This window comes from Hylobates moloch, unplaced genomic scaffold, assembly GCF_009828535.3.
Source record: "Hylobates moloch isolate HMO894 unplaced genomic scaffold, HMol_V3 SCAFFOLD_21, whole genome shotgun sequence".
NCBI classification, from domain to species: Eukaryota; Metazoa; Chordata; class Mammalia; order Primates; family Hylobatidae; genus Hylobates; species Hylobates moloch.
The window spans coordinates 30,606,611-30,624,809 of record NW_026652296.1 but is presented as its reverse complement, the minus strand read 5'-3'; the positions used below and the strand labels follow the sequence as shown (position 1 = coordinate 30,624,809).

The 18,199-nt window shown below is 44.9% G+C and overlaps 1 protein-coding gene across 3 annotated transcripts in view; it reads right to left on the bottom strand.

Moving 5' to 3' along the window:
* Positions 1 to 15,501, bottom strand: part of PSMF1 (proteasome inhibitor subunit 1) — a 50,533-nt gene extending 35,032 nt beyond the window's left edge. Inside the window, exons 1-4 of one of the 3 annotated variants that reach the window (XM_032143115.2) lie at positions 15,360 to 15,501; positions 10,694 to 10,843; positions 3,943 to 4,095; positions 2,097 to 2,179 (exon numbers count right to left, since the gene is read on the bottom strand). In XM_032143115.2, the coding sequence (XP_031999006.1) occupies positions 2,097 to 2,179; positions 3,943 to 4,095; positions 10,694 to 10,822 (365 nt within the window). In that variant the 5' untranslated portion in view covers positions 10,823 to 10,843; positions 15,360 to 15,501. Of the gene's footprint in view, positions 1 to 2,096; positions 2,180 to 3,942; positions 4,096 to 10,693; positions 10,967 to 15,359 lie in introns of those variants that run through there. The other 2 variants (XM_058432925.1, XM_032143114.2) reach the window with 2 other exon arrangements.
* Between the last annotated feature and the right edge of the window lie 2,698 nt (positions 15,502 to 18,199).

Here is an 18,199-nt window from a genome sequence, read left to right as displayed (position 1 = left end):
GAATATGTAAAAGACCTCCTCACACAGAAGCTGGGTGGAAGAGGGGAGGAGAAATAAGGAGTAGCCAGAATGTGGAGGCCAGTGGTTTGAAAGTCTGTGAGGACTGGAATAGGTTCAAAGAGGGTATTGCTGATTAGATGCTATTAAATGCAACAGGATTTCTGGGCAGTTCTGAGGTTCGGTTAAGGTTTCATAACTGTGCATTTATAGTGATGCCAAGCTCACTCTACAACTCTGAGGATGGCTGGGTGCGGTGGCTCACGCCAGTAATCCCAACACTTTGGGAGGATCACCTGAGCCGGTGGATCACTTGAGGCCAGGAGTTCAAGACCAGCCTGGCCAACAGCAAAACCCCGTTTCTATTAACGCAAAAATTGGCCAGGCGCAGTGGCTCACGCCTGTAATCCCAGCACTTTGGGAGGCCAAGGCGGGTGGATCACGAGGTCAGGAGATCGAGACCATCCTGGCTAACACGGTGAAACCCTGTCTCTACTAAAATACAAAAAAAAAAAAAAAAAAAAAAATTAGCCAGGCGTGGTGGTGGGCGCCTGTAGTCCCAGATACTCAGGAGGCTGGGGCAGGAGAATGGCGTGAACCCGGGAGGCAGAGCTTGCAGTGAGCCGAGATCGCGCCACTGCACTCCAGCCTGGGTGACAGAGTGAGACTCCGTCTCAAAAAAACAAAAAAACAAAAAACAAACAAACAAACAAACAAAAAATGCAAAAATTAGCTGGGTGTGGTGGTGCACACCTGTAATCCCAGTTACTCGGGAAGCTGAGGCAGAAGAATTGCTTGAACAGTCACACTGTACTCCAGCCTGGGTGACAGAGCTAGACTCCATCTCAAAAAAAATAAAATAAAACAAAAAATAAAACCCTGAGGAGGTCAATGAAGATGGGGGGAAAATCCCTATAATGGAATAAAGCAGACATAAATCAGCTTAACTATATAAAAAACAGATAATTTCATTATACTGATTTTAAAAACAAGCACTAATCTAAGTACCTTTGGAAGACACTACTCTGCCTACATCTTTTGTGGAACATAGTTAAAAGACAAAAATAAATAAATAAATTTATTTCTGGAAATAAATCATTTGGAATTTTACTTAGTAGGTTTGTTCTTGGTAGGCACTTATGTAGCAGTTCAGAAAATACTTGTGTGTATTCTAGGATCAAGTAAATAAGTAAATACATTGATGCTGTTGGGAATCAGTGTTCTCACCACAGGAGAAGGGAGATGTAAGTATGGAATAAGAGAAAAAGAATCCTGTAGTGTTATATTAAAAACAGAGGTGGCAATTTAAACTGATAAGGAAAAATTTTCCTAGCTCTATCTGCTGAAAAGGTCTAGAATCATACTACTGTATGATACCAACTATATGACACTCTAGAAAAGGCAAAACTATGGAGACAGTAAAAAGATCAGTGGTTGCCAGGAGTTAGGGAAAAGGGAGTAAAGAATAGGAGGAGCACAGATTTTTAGGGTAGTCAAACTATTCTGTATGATACTATAATGGCAGACACACATTCTCATCTATTTGTCAAAACCCACAGACTGCACAACAGCAAGCTTGAGCCCTAATAATGATGAATGAATCATTATGTATGGGATATTGACACGGGGAAGCTGTAAACTGTGGGTGTATGGGAGCAGGAGGTAATATGGGAACACTCTGCACTTTCTGCTCAATTTTGCTTGTACCTAAAACGACCCTAAAGAAAATTTTATATATATATATATATATATAGTTTTTTTAATAAGTTAGAGATTGGGGTTGGGGACCCAATGAGGCACACATCCTCCCAGGAGTCTGCTCTGACTGAATGAGCTATCCGGGCTCCATCTCTACTCTGCAGCCAACACAGCACTGGTGGACTCTTGATTGCATCATCTTATTTCATGTGGCATTTCCTATGTGAGTCTCCTCTTCAAATACATAAAAAACAGAAAAGAAAATTAGGAAGTTGTGCCCAGAAATAAAAGGTTCTTCCATTCACCTTCCTTAATTTTCTGGACACATCCACCCTATTCCTTGTATCTTGCCACTGGTTTTCTCTTCTTTTTCCCAGGGAAGAGACATCATTTAGAAGTACCTGTGGAAGTCACCCAGGTGTTCTGCATCGATATAATCATCCAAGTTCAGGGTCAAGTCTGCCACTTGCTGTGAGCCATATTCCTAGATGAGTGAAAACAGAAAGTGAGAGACTGGGATATTTCTGGCTAAGAGTGGGAGGGTGGAGGGAGAGTAACAAAATCTTCAACCTAAAGAAATATTCACATATGTCCACAGAGACATATATAAGGACTGTTTATATGAAACACCTTCCTAAGGCTTCGAGACTTCTCTGATTTAGGAATATTGCCTTTCCAAGGCAGAGTTTAACACCTACTTCCCAGGCTCTTTTGCAAAAGGGCTCAGGCATGGTAATTGAGGTGTCGAAGTGATGCATCAACTTTGAGTTGGAGGTGAGCAATGTGGAGAGGCAGACCCAGCAAGGGGCAGACATCTTGCTAATGAGGGTAGCAGCAGAGGCCAGGGGGTCACCTCAGCAGCTTAAGAGAAGGGTACACCAGGGCAGACAGAATCAGCCAGTACCTAATACTGGGCAGTGGTTGTGGCAGCAGTGGTTTCTGGGGCATGATTTGGGACACTGCTTCTGGAAACCTAGCCTTAAACCTGTTTCAATGAGCTATGCTGGTTCTTTTTGTTTTGTTTGTTTTGAGACAGAGGCTTACTCTATCGCCCAGGCTGGAGTTCAGTGGCACAATCTCAGCTCACAGCAAACTCTGTCTCTTGGGTTCAAGGGATTCTCCTACCTCAGCCTCCCAAGTAGCTGGGATTACAGGCACCCACCACCATGCCCGGCTAAGTTTTAAAAATATTTTTAGTAGAGAAAGGCTTTCACCATATTGACCAGGCTGGTCTCAAACTCCTGACCTCAAGTAATCCACCTGCCTTAGCCTCCCAAAGTGTTGGGATTACAGGTGCGAGCCACTGCACCTGGGTGACCCTGGTTCTTTTAATAAACCCTTTTTGCTTAAACTAACCCAAGAGGTTTTTGTTGTTTGAAACCAAGAACCCTATCTGACACAAGATCTAAATGTTCATCAAAAGGGAAAGGAATAAAGAAATTATGGTGCTATGAGAAACTACATAATAGTTAAAACAAATAAGGTATATCTATATGTATTTCCATGTCAAGACCTCCAAAACATCGAGTGAAAAAAAAGCAAAGTGCAGTATAATACATACAGCAAGATACTTCTACATGGTCACACACAAACCTCTAAGACAAAAGTTAACAGAAAGTCACTGCCTTTGTGGCACTTACAGTCCTATGGCAGAATAAAAGCAAAGCACAAATAAGTACACAATTTACAAGGTGCAATGAGTGTCAGGCAGGAAAATAAAATGATGGCGTAAAGGACATAATTTAGATTTTTTTGGCAGTAGGAGTGGGTAGTCAGAAGTGCACTTTTTGAGGAAGTCAAAAATGAAAGAGAATTGTTCAGGATGAAGGAATGGTGAAAGGCTGTATGAGTGGCAGACGGGGGAGGGGAAGAGCCTTCCAGCATAGGAAATGTGAAGTGGAAGGGCTCCAAGGCAGCAAACAATTCAATTTATTTAAGGAACTGAAGTAGCCCACTGGGGTTACCTAAGCTTTTTCCTTCTATCTTGTCACTGAATAGATTTACCTTATTTAACCATACCCCTGTTGACAGAAAGCCCCTCCTTCTTAATTCCAGGTGGTGAATACCTTTGTGCACAAAGGTTTTCTACACTTAGGGTTCTCACCTTAAGATAAAGTTCCAGAAGTGGGATCACGGGGTAAGGGCTACATGAACATTGAAGCTCTGGATCCATACCATTAAATGGGTTTCAAAACAGCCATTCCTATCCCCATCTCATCAGCAGACTCACGTGTCTCAGAGACTCACCAGCACATTGAGGATCATGCTGCTCTCCACGGTGATGGCTTTCACAAGGAGCTTTCTGGACCCATCCTTATACTCATACCGGAGGACATACAGCTCCTTATTGTTGTTCCACCCAGCTGGCAGCAGTTCTGACTTCTTATCATTGGGACCCGGCTGGGAAAACACCACAGTTGAGAGGAGAAAGATAATGACCTCAAAACACAGAACTATAAAGAACCTCACAAGATAAGCTAATCTTACCCGCCTCACTTCACAGATGAAGATGTGGAGGTCAAGAGAAATGACTTGCCCAAGATCCTACAGCGAGAGAGAAGTCTAGGGCCCAGGTCTCTGGGCTTCTGTTCTACTGCACTTTCGCTCATATTGAGCTACCTTTCTGACACAGCACTGGAACCTGTCAAGAATCTGCAGTGTTGGTTTAATAATTATCTCTTCCCCATCCCTCTGCTAAGAATAAAACCAGTCATCTTGAGGAACGCTGCGAAGTTCTAAGTAGTGTTTTTCAAAGTTTGGACCTTAGGCTAACTACAATAGGATTACCAAGGTGTCAACTAAAAACACAGATCCGAATACACCCTAACTGCAGTGATGTACAAAAATTATAATTTCATAATACACAAAATGTAGCATATGTACAAATAACAAAGAATTATAAAATGTCTCTACTACCAGCTTAAGAAATAGAACATCAGCAAAATACTGCTAAAGCCTTGGGTAGCATACTCCAATAAATGTCCCTCCTTCCCCTTCAAGGGTAATCACCACTCTTAAACAATTTCTTTACTTTTCCTTACAGTTATATTACTATACATGCAACCATAAAAATATATTGTTTCAAATGTTTTTGAATTTTAAATAAATAGCATCACTTCTGTCATTTACCTTTTTTATTCGATATTGTTTTTGGAAATGTATCCATGTCAATGCATTTAACTATAGCTGATTCACATTCACAGCTACACAGCATTCCGTATGACTATACTGCAATTTATACATCCACTTGTTGATGGTGATTTGGAGTATTTCCAGCTTGTTTTGCTATTATAAATAATACTGCTATGAACATTCTTGTACACATCTGGTACACATGTGGATAAATTTCTATACAGTATGCATGGAGAAAAAGCTTTTAATTTATGATAAAGTCAAGTTGTTTTCTAAAGAGTTACTGATTTATACTCCCACTAGCAATGTATGAAAGCTCCTGTTGCTCCGTGTGGTTGGCAACATTGCTATTGTTGCTTGCCAATCTAGTAGGGGTAAAATGCTTGCCATTTTCATGCTTGTCAGCCTGGTGGGTGTAAAATACATCTTTTATTGTGAGTTGTGATGTCTTCCTCTTTTCTTTTTAAAAAATCCTAAGACTTTCCATACTAAAATTTGAGAAATAGTGCTCAAATTATTTCTACGGGAAAAATAATATAGTGATTTCTAGGTGGGGAAGATTTCTTAAACAAGATCCATAAAAGAAAAAAAAATGCTGCCTTTGACATCGTTCATAATTGAAAGCTTCTGTTCAACAGAGACAGTACTAAGTTAATAAGCAGCCACAGGCTAGGAAGAGACATTTGCCATGGCTGCAAAGGAAAGAAATTAATAACTTCTACATAAAGGGAATGCCTGGAAAATGAACAACAACAATTGGGAACTCCAAAAAGTGGCAAAAGATATGAACAAGAAAAAGAGCGGCTAATAGTGTCTATAGAGTTATTCAATTTTACTAGCAATCAGAGAAGCAGAACTGAAATAATGAGACACTAAGTTATACGATTCGGACTGTTATTACCCAGTTTTCTATTTTTTGCCAGATGTCTGTGTAGGTGTGGGAATGGGAACCTCCAGTCCCTGCTGGTGGGCATTTACACTCATACAGCCCCTTTGGGGAGCAATCTGGCAGTTTTTAGTGCAGTTAGGTGAGCCAATATCCTATGATCCAAAATCCCTAGTCCCGGAAGAAACCCTGTGCACAGGGTACACAACAAAGGATCTTCATTATAGCCTTGGCTAAGGTAGCAAAAGCGGAGATAAAATGCAAAATATGCTTACAGTGGAATACTATACAGCAGTCAGAAGGAACAAACCAGATCTAATGATAATATTATATATAAAAGAAAAAATATGATTTAAAGAAAAGTTCCCCCAAAAATGAGGTTTACACTCCAGTACCACTTATGTAAAAATTTTAAAAAGCACAAAAAAATGTTATAACCTTTTTTCATGGATGTATATTTATATTGCTCACCATGGGGCAGGTGGACTGGGAAGATCTGTAGACATGAGAAAACAGCGGGAGGGAGTGGGACCAGAGATGAAGAAAATGGAAAAGACAAAGGTCCAGCAAAGCAAAACTTCACACACCAAGGACAAGCGAAGACCACACACTGAGAAATGCTGGCATCTCCTCTTTGGTCACCCCTGGTGCTCAGAAATCCTCTGGGGAAAGAGATCCCAAATAAAATTCAGGATGTCGCAACTGTCATGGTTTAAAACCTCGCTGGATGCCAATGAAATTCACAGGCCTGAAGCACAGAAATGAGAATGAGGAAAAACAAAAGTGAAACCAATCAAACCATTCTTCTGAGAAAGAGAAACTATCCCCTCACCCCAAACTGGGTAAATTTCCCGAATATGTTTAGTGTTTAGTGTTGTGGATTTGTTTACTTTGGAAGCCAGGAATTTGATGACATCCTCATCTTTGCTCTGTCAAAGGCCTTTAAGTTTATATTATATCCTCCATGTACAGCATTCAGTCCACCAGAGTTCTCTCTTGGAATACAAACAATTTGGTCTGCTCACCGCCCCATCACCTTTGGCTTCCAGAGTTACAGAAAATCCCTCAAGTCAGGTGAAACTGATGTCTCTAACTGCAGTACAACTGATGTTCCCCAGTAAACAGAGGACAGACCCTGGTGATATCAGGCCAAACATGGCATGCAACTGTCCTGTAAACCCTGACATCAAATATCAAGAGTTCCAGAAAGCCACAGTTGGAAAGTAGTCTAAGTACACAGTCACGTGGTTAACTTCCTCTGATGAAAAATCAAAGGCCTGAGGCTGAGCACAGTGGCTCATGCCTGTAATCCCAGCCCTTTGGGAGGCAGAGGCAGGCAGATCACTTGAAGTCAGGAGTTCGAGACCAGCCTGGCCAACATGGTGAAACCCTGTCTCTACTAAAAACACATAAAAAATTAGCCAGGCGTGGTGGTGGGGACCTGTAATCCCAGCTAGTGGGGAAGCTGGGGAAGAAGAATTGCCTGAACCCAGGAGGCAGAGGTTGCAGTGAGCCAAGATCGCACCACTGCACTCTAGCCTGAGTGACACAGTGAGACATCTTGGAAAAAAAAAAGAAAAAGAAAAAGAAAAAGAAAAGAAAACTCTAAGGCCTGAGAGGATCAGAGAGCTGCCCAAGGTCTCAACAAGTCAGATGTAGGGCTGTGCTTGGAATTCAGAGCTCCTGATTGCCCAGGCTATGGCTAGAGAGTTTTTCCCAGCCAGGTCCACAAGACTGGCCCTAAGAGAATAAAGATAATTGTCTTCCTAGGCAAAATCCTGGTGCTGGAAGCATTCTTTAATGGCCAGGAGTTTGCTCCAATGCCTCTGAACTAAAACGCACCCAAAGAAAATTAAACAGATCATTTTGGGCATTTTCTCTCTTTCATCATGATCCTTAGATTTCCCACAACAGAAAACAAAATTCTCTAACTTACGTCGATCACGACCTAAGTTATCCCTTACCTATCCCCTTGCCACCTAAACCACTTGACAAAGCTGTAAAATTCTTGTGAGGAGTGGTTCTGCCTTCAAGAAAGAAATCCAAATTCAAATATCGGATTTTTGTTGAAGCCAGTGGCTGCACTGGTCTTCTAATCAAGTTTTATGGACACAATTCCCCTGTTAACAGAGGAGGCAAAACCTAAGAGAAAGCAGACAATCTAGCTTTCTATTTAACTGTCAACTTCTATAGTCAAGCATACACTCTTGGGACCTTCCTCTCCTTCTTATCACCCCCAGAAGGGTGGAAACAGGAGATGGTTGGAGAGGCAACACAAATATCCTCTGAGCTTGGAAAACACAATTGAGTCAGCTGAGTCGGCTGGCCCCAGGCTGAAAAATTAAACCTCTTTTAAAATAAACTAACAGGAAAAATGCCTCTCCAGCTTCCACTCTGAACGAAAGTAGACTCAGCAGAAGTGACAGGAGGACAAGTGCAACCTGAGCCCCAATGGCAATCGAGGAGAAAAGGCAGAGAGAAGCAAAAATACACCACACTCTAGTTTGCAATACAAACACTCATTCCTTCGGGGGCATGCAAGATTTAGTGCTGGGGTAGATAGAGGAAAGGTGGCAATGCCTTACAAAAACCCCATTCCCCAGGCTCCTGGGCCTCCCCAAAGATGTCCGAAACCAGCATCTTTTTCTGGCCTGCAGAAGCTCAAAGAATAGCACCATGAACAGAGAAAAATTAGATGGACCTTGGGGAATTGGTCAAGGACCTTTTTTAAAAAAACAAACAAACAAACAAAACAGTATTAAAATGAGATAGTATTCTTTCTGTATATTTCATCTGAAAATTTTGGAGCCTTGAGTGTATGGCAAGGTGATGATGCCAGCTAGAAGAAGGTATCGACTTATGTGAACTGATGTCCCTAAACTGTCAAAGTGATTCGGACAGCATGAGTGAGGGTAAGAAATATAGGAGCAGATCCACAGTGATTGATATTTATTTGTGGAATGGCAAGAAGAGAAGGGTATCAGGCACGCCCTCTAGAACAAGTTCCTGAGCAGAGGTGGATGGGGTTCTGACAGTGTGGCAGAGCGGAAGTAGCTAGCTAGGAGTATGTAAGGGGAGTGAGGTGCATGAGGAGGGCCAGAGTGCAAAGCAGAGCTGTTCCATCTGAAGGACAAGACAAAGGGCAGGGGGAGCTGAGGGCCAATGGAGGAGATCCCAGGTCAAAATCAAATCTTACTCCTCTTCTCAGCCCCACTGTCCCCTGCACCATCCCACATACCATTTTCTTTGAAGAATCTAGGAAAAGTTGAAATAAAATGACTGGGGCAAGTGAAGAGCTGCTTAAGATTAAAAAGCTGGAGTAGGGCAAGTGGGGAGACAAGATTTCTGTTAGGGGAACTATGCATTGAAAGAGGAGCCTGACACTGAAATGGGGGTGTTGTCTCTATCTGGTCCCAAGGTCTGAAATGCTGAAAGGCATTTGGAAGGTATGTGGAATGAAGAGCAGCACAAAGAGAAAGATCAGGGACAGATGTATTTGAGAAGGTGAAATGGTTCCTGCTTCCAGGTATGTGTGTGTGAAAGGCTGGCTGTTCTTTTCCATTGTCATCTCCAGTCTTAGAGCCCATTTGAGAGATGAAGCATGTCTGAGTTTGGAGGTGGGAATGGGGATCCTGAGTGTGCACCTGGGGTCCCGGTGAGATAATTGAGGTCTGGGTAAAAAAAGAGCCAGAAATCCCTGACAGTTCTTGTGCTCTGACTCCTGCTGGAGGGGGGAAAGTGTGAAAGGCGTATCGTGGTCTTGGTCTTTAGTTCTAAGAGACAGAGAAGAATAGGGACAGCAGTGAGGGGTGGGGGAAAGGGGATACTTGCCTAAGTGCTCAGAATGTATAAAGCAAGTTTGAAGAGAGGTCCCTAAAGCTACGTCAGGAGAGGAGAATTAACACTCTATTTGAGAAGCTAAAAAAAAATGATTAGAGGAGTTGAGAACTGAAGCAGTCAAAAAGGAGAGGAAGGGTGAAATCTCATTGCAAGATGCAATAGGTGGGGTGGTCTGTTTCCCATGGCTGGTCTTGTCTGAGAGTGACAGAACAGTGACAGTGGGGGCAGGCATGGAGGCAGGCCCACTTCTCCCAGGAAGCAGATGTCTAGGATGATGTGGATATGGGGGATAAGGGTCACAGGGAAGAAACAGGAAAGAAAGAAGAATGCTAGAGCAAAGAATTAGTGAGGTGGGTTGGGTCCAGCAGTCCTAGAACTCTGTGGGGATGACAATGACGTCCCTAGCTGTAAGAGGTGGAGCCTGGAGATGGGAGAGGAGGGGCTGGCCCTATGGGGACAACTATGAGGAGAAAATCTTATATGACCCTCACACCCAGGGTGTATGTGTGTATGACTCGGGGTGATTGTTTCCTAGAGCTTGAGCTGGGGATGGCAGTAGCGAGTGGACTATGCTGGGCCCTTCAGTAAAGGGTGAAAGGCGTGTGAACTCTCTGGGCCCATGCTAACGTGTGAAACAACGGCCCTGGCCTGGGGCTGAGTAGGTCAAAGCTCACTCCTGTACCTGTGCTTGGATCCACATGTTTGGTGGAAGCTCTATTGTGGTATGAGGACGGAAATGAGTCAGTCACCTCACCCCAAGGCTGGGTGGTAAAGAGTTCAGAGGGGATCAGGTGGGTGAGGAGTGCTCTGGGGAGCTAAACTCCTGTCTAGATTCTTTTCCATTCTATTGAATGCTAGGTCCACACAGTCCTGGCCTGAGAGGCTGCCAGGCTGTGTTGAAGCGAGTTTCTGCCCTTGAGTTTCCAACTCATGTTGTGCCAGCTGTGCTGTGAGGGACTCTGGGCTGGGATGGGGCAGGGGAACAACCTCCGACCCGCAGGTTTTACCAACGCTCTCATGTGCCCCAGGCCCTGCATTGGGGGAGGCGGGGAAATAGCGCGCTCTGGACCAGGCCTTCGGTCCTCTGAGTTTGGGCAGAAGACAGTTCCCTCCTCCACCCTGGCCGGCTCCGTGGCGTACCTGGTCACCGACACCCAAGCCGTAGTATCCGTGTGTCACCACTTCCCAATGCAAGAAGCAGACGAGCGCGTCCTGCGGGCAGGTGATGGCCGGCGCTGCCGATGCAAACAGTACCTCCAGGCCCGCCATGAGCACCAGTGACTTCGGCGTCTGGAGGAAAGAAGGGGGCGGGGGTAGCGCAGTGAGCCGACTCGGCGGCCGGGGTAGCTATAACTCCGCTTCCCTCTTGCGCTGGTTCTTGCCGAGTGTACACCTGAGACCAAAATGGAGACGCCCGGGGGCGGGGCGGGGCGGGGCGGGGCAGCCGGAAGTAGTCCCAAGACCGGGCGCAACTGCGTGAGGCGCGCCGGGCTGGCAACGCGAGCGCAGCACTAAAAGGTTCCGCCAAGGAGTGCGAGCGGGGCGTGGCCCCTCAAGGCCGGAACCCGGGTCTTCGCCGCAACCGACAGGATCTCTTCACGCGGGCACAGCGTCCTCCGAGAGGCCACCTTGCTGAGAGCCAGACTTCCCATCCACAAAATGGGGTGTGCTAGGCCGGGGAAGGGGCTGGGAAATGTGGCTAAAATACATTCTTAATAATCGTTAACACGTACGCAGTGCTTGCTACCGGCCGCATTATTCTAAATGTTTTACTTGTATTCGTTTGTTTAATCTTCGCAACCCAACTCTATGCAGTTGATATTAACGATTAATGTGCCTCATTGCACAGATTAGGAAACTGAGGCACAGAGGGTTAATTTGACCAAGACGACAACAGCCAGCCGGTGAACGGCTGAGATGGTTACAGGAACCTAGCAGTCTGGCTTTTAAGATAACATTTATTAAGTGTTTATTGTGTGCTACATCGTGTGCTAAAACCTTTACGTCACCTTTTCAACAACTCTATGAAGTATGGACCATTATTATCCCCATTTTGCAGATGACAAAACGGCTCAGAGTTGAAACCACTTCTCCAAGAAGACACAACTGCTGCCCGCTGAGCTGAAGCTCCTGACCCACTACCAAATTTCAATCATTTATTTGCCTACCCCCTTTATGATTTTTACCACCCATTACTTGAACAAGTTTCATGAAATCCACTTGTTGTTTTTACCCAAATAAATTTAGTTTCCCCATCCCAGTCACCAACCTGGTTCAACCTCCTGTCATCTTTCACTTGGATGCCCGGCATCAGCCTCAGAACTACCCCATTCCATTCCTGTCTGTCTCTAGTCTGTACTGCACTCCGCAACCAGAAAGATTCTGTTAGAAAACAAATCAGATCGGCTGGGTGTGGCGGCTCACGCCTGTAATCCCAGCACTTTGGGAAGCCGAGGCAGGCGGTTCACTTGAGGTCAGGAGTTTGAGACCAGCCTGGCCAACATGGTGAAACCCTGTTTCTACTAAAAATACAAAAATTAGCTGGGCATGGTGGCGCACGCCTTTAGTCCCAGGTACTTGGGAGGCTGAGGCATAAGAATCAATCGAACCCGGGAGGTGGAGGTGGAGGTTGCAGTGAGCCAAGATGGCACCATTGCACTTCAGCCTGGGCAACAGAGCTATACTCTGTCTCAAAAAAGAAAAAAAAAAAGAAAGAAAACAAGTCAGATCACATCCCTTGGCTCAAAATCGTCACACGCAATGGAAAAGTAAAGTCCTCCCCATGGTCTGCAGGAACCTGCGTGTGGTCTGCCATCTCCTGCCCCAGCCCTGCCAGCCCTGTACCTCTCTAATTCAATCTCCTTCAACTGTCCTCTCATCCCCTTTATACCTGCAATAACCTTGGCTCCCCCTCTTCTCTCACATCTACATCTGGTCCAACAGCAAAGCTAGTTGACTCCACTCTCAAAATATATTGTGAATCTGACCGCTTCCCATCACCTTCACTGCTTCCACTCTGTTCTGATCCTCCAGCATCTCACACTTAGACTATTGCAGTAGCTTCCCAACCAGTTTCCCTGTTTCATGTGTTCTGTTTAGGCCTTTGCGTTCCTCTTCCTGGAATGCTCTTTTCCCAAATATCTGCATCTCTTGCTTCTTCATTTCAAGTGGCTCCATCCCTCCCTCCTACCATCCTCAACAGAGGGCTTCTCAGACCATTCCATCCAAAATAACCTTGGTCCGTCTTTAACCCCTCTCCTGGCTTTTTTTTTTTCCTGCAAAGCATTAATCATAACCTGAAACTATATTAGGTATTTATTTCTTTGCTTATTTAATGACTGTCTTTCCACTAGACCGTGACAAAGGAACAGGGAGCATGTCTACCTTGTGCACATATGTACCTGAGTGCCTTTTGGGATCAATCTATACTTATTGAAAGAAAGAATGAATACTGACTGAAGGAATGAATTCTTAGCCTAGCCCCAACCCAATCAGGCCACTCTTACCTCTTTATAGTCCACCACTCCCTTTGTCAGCTGGCCCTGTGCCTCTCCAAATTCTGTGTTCCTAGAGTTTCCTTGAGACACCCAGATTCTTGAACCCCTTCTGCAGAAATTCTGGATGAGAAGGTCTGAGGAAGAGTGCATGTATGTTGACCACATTCTAGGTGACACTAAAGCTGGTGGCTGTGGAATTCCTCTCTGAGAGGTACTGCCTGTGGCATAAAGCTATTTGCCCTTTCTACTGAGAAGTTCTGCACTTTCAGGCTTCCCTGCTTTTGCTTGGTCTGTCCCTTCTGTTTGTAATGCCCTTATCCCGTTATGGAAAATGTCTACAGATTCATTCCATCAATAAACTTTCATAGGCTGGGCTGCCATGAACCATAATGCAGGGTGTCCACTCAAGGTGCCTACTTAGTGGCAGCCCATTCCTAAGTGCCTACTGTGGGCCAGACACAGATGAACAGGTTCCTGTCCCTATAGAGCTCACTGTCTAGTGTTTAAAAAAAAAAAAAAAAAAGCACTGGCCAGGCGCGGTGGCTCACACCTGTAATCCCAGCACTTTGGGAGGCTGAGGCGGGTGGATCACGAGCTCAGGAGTTCAAGACCAGCCTGGCCAACATGGTGAAACCCTGTCTCTACTAAAAATACAAAAATCAGCCGGGTGTGGTGGCAGGCACCTGTAATCCCAGCTACTTGGAAGGCTGAGGCAGGAGAATCGCTTGAACCCAGGAGGTAGAGGTTGCAGTGAGCCGAGATCAAGCCACTGCACTATAGCCTGGGTGACAAAGAGAGACTGTCTCCAAAAAAAAAAAAAAAAGGTGGATTAAGGAACAAAAGGTGTTCCAGTAAAAGGAAACAGTATGTGCAAAGGCATGGTGGAATGCAGCTAGCTCTGTGTGATTAGAAGGTCAATGTTGCCTCCTGAGTGAGGTTTCCCTCATCTCTTTGCCCATGATTAATCTTTCCTCAGTGTGTTTGGCATCAGTGGGGTACCAAGGGGTGGGCATGGGACAGTGAGAGCTATCAGCCTTAGTCAGGTGGAGAATTTTATCACTGAAGTTGATTCAAATTGCTGGTTCACGATGATAGTAAAAAGTGGACTGGCTTTTGGTCTGTTTTATTAGTGCTTTTACGTTTTTTACAGCAAATGTACCCACTCCTTTTCTGCACCAGGGCAGACAGCTCCATCACCCCCACCCCTTGGTTCAACACTGCTTTGCGTACAGTTGGTTGTAGCTGGCATCTTACAGAACACTGGTTCCCTCTTCTACACCATCATCCCTGTCTTAACATGTATTCTCTCAGACGCCCGTGGTGAGACAGGGATTTGAGTGGTTTATTTGGGAGCTGATTCCAGGAAATAGCGGTGGGGGCAGTGGAGTAGGGAAGTGAGACAGAAAGGAAAGGCAGCCAGCAGAGGGAGTGTGATGAAGCCAGTTACCTCTACAGGCAACTGGACCGCACTCCTACCTAGGAACTCTTGGGAGGCAGTGTGGGGCATGTCTCAGAGCTTTTCCGTTTGAGGGCATCTGCCACAGGCTGAGAGCTGCTTCTGGGGTCCTGGAAGGCCCTCAGGCAGAAAGTTGCATAATTTAGAGAATGCAGTCTTTGCATCTAGAGGTGACTGCTGAAGGGTGACAAGCGTGTTGTAGTGCGATCTGCTATGTGTCCTTCCACACCCCTAACCAGGGGTGAGCCACACCTTAGAAAGTCTGTAACCCAGGCCGGGCGCCGTGGCTCACGCCTCTAATCCCAGCACTTTGGGAGGCCGAGGTGGGCGGATCACGAGGTCAGCAGATTGAGACCATCCTGGCTAACACGGTGAAACCCCGTCTCTACTAAAAATACAAAAAATTAGCCAGGCGTGGTGGTGGGTGCCTGTAGTTCCAGCTACTCGGGAGGCTGAGGCAGGAGAATGGTGTGAACCTGGGAGGCGGAGCTTGCAGTGAGCCGAGATCGTGCCACTGCACTCCAGCCTGGGCGACAGAGCAAGACTCCGTCTCAAAAAAAAAGAAAAAAAAAAGAAAAGAAGAAGAAAGTCTGTAACCCAGCAGCCAGCATGGAATAGGCACTGGCATCAGTGTATTGAAAGAATGAGGTGAGCTCCATCTCTTGCAATAGGCTGTGAATCCCCTGAAGGCCAGGACTATGTTCCACCTGTCCTGAACCCTAGGGTCCTCCAGGGATGGGAACAAATGGGAGGAACTCCTGGGGCTGGTGTGTGTGTGTGTGTGTGTGTGTGTGTGTGTGTGTGTGTGTCTGTGTGTTTTCCCTGATCCATCCAGCACTTTCTGTGGACTTACCTACATCAGCAAGAGTCCCATTCTGCCCTGTAAGGGCTGTGGGTGTCTGAAAAGGGAAGCAGGTGGCGGGTGCCTCCCTGTCTGGGCCCCCACTACCAAGAGCCTATGCCAGAGGTGAGGGCCCAGGATGGTGGAAAGAACTTGGCCGGTGGCTGCAGCCACCAGTTCCTGGTTGCCAAGTGACAGCAATGTGGGTATTCCAAGCTCCCTGCCTCCCTGGAAACCATGAAGAACTGAACCAAGGGGCAGCGCCTAGATGGGCACTGAGACAAAATCATTCACTACTGTAATTCTTCTTCTTTGGCCTAGCATCAGCCCAACAGTATCACCTCCTCCCGCAAACCCTCCATGATTAATATTGTTCTTTGTTTCTACCAAGTAGCTGATATCCAAGACTTCCCAACTTCCCATTCCCCTTGTCAGTGGGGTACCCAGCATATTTGACACCCATAGCAGATACCTCTTTTAAAAAAAAAAATGATAATTTTTAGGCGGGGCACAATGGCTCACGCCTGTAATCCCAGCACTTTGGGAGGCCAAGGCGGGTGGATCACAAGGTCAGGTGATCAAGACCATCCTAGCTAACACGGTGAAACTCTGTCTCTACTAAAAATACAAAAAAATTAGCCAGCCGTGGCGGCGGGCACCTGTAGCCCCAGCTACTCAGGCAGCTGAGGCAGGAGAATGGTGTGAACCGAGGAGGCGGAGCTTGCAGTGAGCCGGGATCATGCCACTGCACTCCAGCCTGGGCGACAGGGCGAGACTCTGTCTCAAAAAAAAAAAAGATAATTTATATGTATTAGTTTTTTAAAGTTTTTTATTGTGGTAAAATACACATAGCATAAAATTGATCATCGTAATCACTTTAGGTCTACAATTTAGTGATATTAACCACACTGTTTTCCACAGAGGCTGCACCATTTTACATTCCCACCAACAGTGCACAAGCGTTCCAATTTGTCCACCTTCTCAGCAACACTTGTTATTTTGTGTTTTTGTTTTGTTTTGTTTTCATAGTAGCCATTTAGCCATTCTAATGAGTATGAGGTTGTATCTTTTTTATTTTTTAAATAGAGATGGGGTTTCGCCATGTTGCCAAGGCTGGTCTTAAACTCCTGAGCTCAAACAATCCACCCATCTCAGCCTCCCAAAGTGCTAGGATTACAGCCATGAGCTACCATGCCCAGCCAGTGGTATCTTATTATAATTTTGATTTGTATTTCCCTAATGATTAGGGATGCTGAGCATCTTTTGATGTACTTATTGGCCATTTGTATGACTTAGGAGAATGTTTGTTCAAATCCTTTACCCATTTTTTAACTGAGTTGTTTGGTTTTTGTTGTTCAATTTTAGGTGTTCTCTATGTATTTTGGATATTATTCCCTTATCAGATATACGATTTGTAAATATTTTCTGCCTTTCTGTGAATTGCCTTTTACTCTGTTGATGCTGTCTATTGATGCATAAAAGCTTTTAATTTTCATAAAGTTCAATTTGCCTGATTTTCCTTTTGTTGCCTGTGCCTTTGATGTCACATCCAAGAAATCACTGCCAAATCCAATGTTGTGAAGAATTTGCCCTACATTTTCTTCCAAGAGTTTTATATTTTTAGGTCTTACATTCAGGTCTTTGGTCCATCTTGAGTTCATTTTTATGTGTGGTGGGAGGGAGAGGTCCAGCTTCATTCTTTTTATATGAATATCCAGTTTCCCCAGCATCATTGGTTGAAAAAGCTGTTCTTTACCTATTGAATGGTCTTGGTGTCTTTGTTGAAAATCATTTGACCATACATGTGAAGGTTCATTTCTGGGCTCTCTATTCTGTTCCATTGGTCTATATGTCTGTCTTTATGCCAGTACCATAATGTTCTGATTACGTAGCTTTGTAGTAAGTTTTGAAATCAGGAAGTATGAGGCTGTCAATGAAGCAGATCACTTTTTAACACCTCCCTCCTCATCTATGAAATTATTTTCAGCAATAACCACATGATAATCGGTAAAAATTATTATTGCCCTGATTCCTTCTTCTTCAGTGAAAAAATATATATGAATTTTTTTTGAGACAGAGTCTTGCTCCATCAACCAGGCTGGAGTACAGTAGCATGATCTCGGCTCACTGCAACCTCCGCCTCCTGGGTTCAAGAGATTCTCCTGCCTCAGCCTCCCAAGTAGCTGGGATTACAGGCATGCACCACCAGGCCCAGCTAATTTTTGTATTTTTACTAGAGATGGGGTTTCACCATGTTGGCCAGGCTGGTCTCGAACTCCTGGCCTCATGTGATTCACCTGCCTTGGCCTCTCAAAGTGTTGGGATTACAGGCGTGAGCCACCACGCCTGGCCAAAAATATAATTTATAGATTGTACAACTCCCCCTTTTTAGTGTATAATTCTGAGTTTTGACAAATGTACACAGTCTTATAACCACCATATTCTCTAGGTATATCCAGAAAGAAAGGATATTTAAAAATTCATCTTTATTGAGGTATAATTTACATACAATAAAATCACGCATTTTAGTTGTATACTTCATGAGTTTTGCCTAATGTATAGACCAGTGTAACCATCATGACCAAGATATAGCATGTTTACATGACTCCAAAAAATTTCCTCAGGTGCCTTGGCAGTTAATCTCTCCAGCCTCTAGCTGAGGTGTGTTAGTCCATTTTGCATTGCTATAAAGGAATACCTGGGACTGGGTAATTTGCAAAGAAAGGCACTGCAGGCTGTCTAGCATGGCACCAGTATCTGCTTGGCTTCTGGTGAGGCCTAGGAAGCTTTCAATCTTGGTGAAAGGCAAAGAGGAAGCATGCATGTCGTATGGAGAGAGAGAAGGGGAGGGA